Consider the following 1,864-nt stretch of genomic DNA (forward strand, 5'->3'; position numbering starts at 1 on the left):
TATATTGGCTGGAAAATATTTTATCTTGCTAATTATAACTGATTAAATGCTTCCATGTAAAAACATAATAAGATCCGGGTATGTGAAGATTGAATATATCTTAACATTTTTACCTGTTCACAAGTAAAATTATATATTAATCTTGTAGACTATGTATTAGTAAGAGAATGATAATTTTCCAGGTCCTGACATGTTTTGATGGATTTTTTTTTTTACTTTTCTAGTTATGGATATCACAGATATCATAAAAGGAAAATCAGAAAGTGATGAAGAGAAGCAGCATTTCATTCCCTTTCATCCGTAAGACAATTATAAATATATTTTACTTTTATAATACAAAAAAGTCCTTTTTAAATTCTCTTGAAGGGATATTGCAGAACTCAAGCAGGTAATGTGATTTTAAAGTATACAAATTAATAATTAACATTAGTAATCCAAAGTGCTAAAAAGAAAAAAAGTAACTTTATGAAGACCTGGCTGCACATGTTAGTAGTATACAAGGACTTCTGTTGCAAAATTGAGCTGATACATATATACAAAAGGGATATTTGGTTAACCCTCTGCAGAAGTCAGGCTTATTGACATTTGACAAGCCACAGAAGTTTTCCAAAAGGGAACAGAAAAACATACCTATTTTCATATTGATATATTCACTGCCAGTCATCTAGTGCTGTGAATTATGTAACAGAACTAGAGGGTTCTGAACACAAACCCATTCTAAACAATAGGTCCATGAGTAGGGGTCTACCCAACTTGAGGAGGTGGCCGGCTCATTTCACATGGAGATTACGGGGCTGGCCACCATTTTTGCAGGTTGATCACGGTTCCTTCCCACCCCCACTCTGGCTAAGAGGCCCTGGTGGCTGCATGATCAGTCACCACTGATTGTGCTAGGGCTGTCTGTCATACAGCCCTGTCCCTTACTGCTAATTGGTTGTGAGGGCACTCCATCACATAGCCTGAGCCCTTGCCACCAATTGATAAATCATGTAAGACAAAGCATTCCTGAGCTGAACACTAGAGGAATTAAATGTGCATCCTTGGCTTCTGACAAAGAAAGCTATATTGGAATAAGCACTAGCTGAATACGTTAAGATTACTTATAGAATCAAAATCATATGATTTTTTAGCAAGGTACATCTGTACCTTGAAATAGGAACCCTCAGAGTTCTCCAGGAAGGCTTTGCTTCTCTTAGGTGACTGCAGATTTAGGTACAGCTTTCAGCTGATTCTGAGTACAAATAACTTGCCTGGGTGTTAGAATTTCCTTTTGACACTCAGGAAAATGCTGAGCCAGCACTGTGATAGGGTTTTAGACTCTTGTTCATTTCTGGAGGACCAGAGCATAGGTGGTGGCCAATAGCTCTACAGTTTCAGAACCTCATGGAGTGACATTGACTAAGAACAAAACTGGAAAAGCTTCCATTTTTGTCTCATCAAAACTGGTATAGTTTTGCCACTACAGAGCTAAATCCATTTAGTTTTATATGAATAAATTCAGTCAACGTGTTTCAAACTACATTGCTGTGTAATACCTATATACATGCATACCACATGAACTTTTCTTTGAAAAATCTGACCTCCAAAATTGGAGTGTATTTCTTAAGTGCAGAAATTGATTTTTCTTGTGGGCATAGTAGCAGGGAGATAGGGCTGCAAGATTGTTGCTATGTTTCTCACTCTGCCAGCTTTGGGTGGAGAAAGGAAACAATTTACCCATCAGGATCAAAGCTACAGCACTAAGCCTCTAACAGCCACAGTTGCTGCAGTCATGATTTCCTGCAGTCAGCATTTGGTCACTAGAAAAAAATGTTATTCTTATTCTGATTTCTCAAAACAAAGTACGTGTCTTATTGGGGGGGGG

General features: G+C 37.6%; 1 protein-coding gene across 1 annotated transcript in view; it reads left to right on the plus strand.

Annotated features, from left to right (window-relative positions):
• The window catches only part of DOCK2 (dedicator of cytokinesis 2), an 849,953-nt gene that overhangs the window by 83,154 nt on the left and 764,935 nt on the right, over window positions 1-1,864 (plus strand). The window contains exon 11 of the mRNA XM_019506524.1: window positions 225-300. Coding sequence (XP_019362069.1) covers window positions 225-300 — 76 coding nt within the window. The remainder of the gene's footprint in view (window positions 1-224; window positions 301-1,864) is intronic.

This window comes from Gavialis gangeticus, unplaced genomic scaffold, assembly GCF_001723915.1.
Source record: "Gavialis gangeticus isolate Ggan-Ray unplaced genomic scaffold, GavGan_comp1, whole genome shotgun sequence".
In the NCBI taxonomy this organism is placed as follows: domain Eukaryota; kingdom Metazoa; phylum Chordata; order Crocodylia; family Gavialidae; genus Gavialis; species Gavialis gangeticus.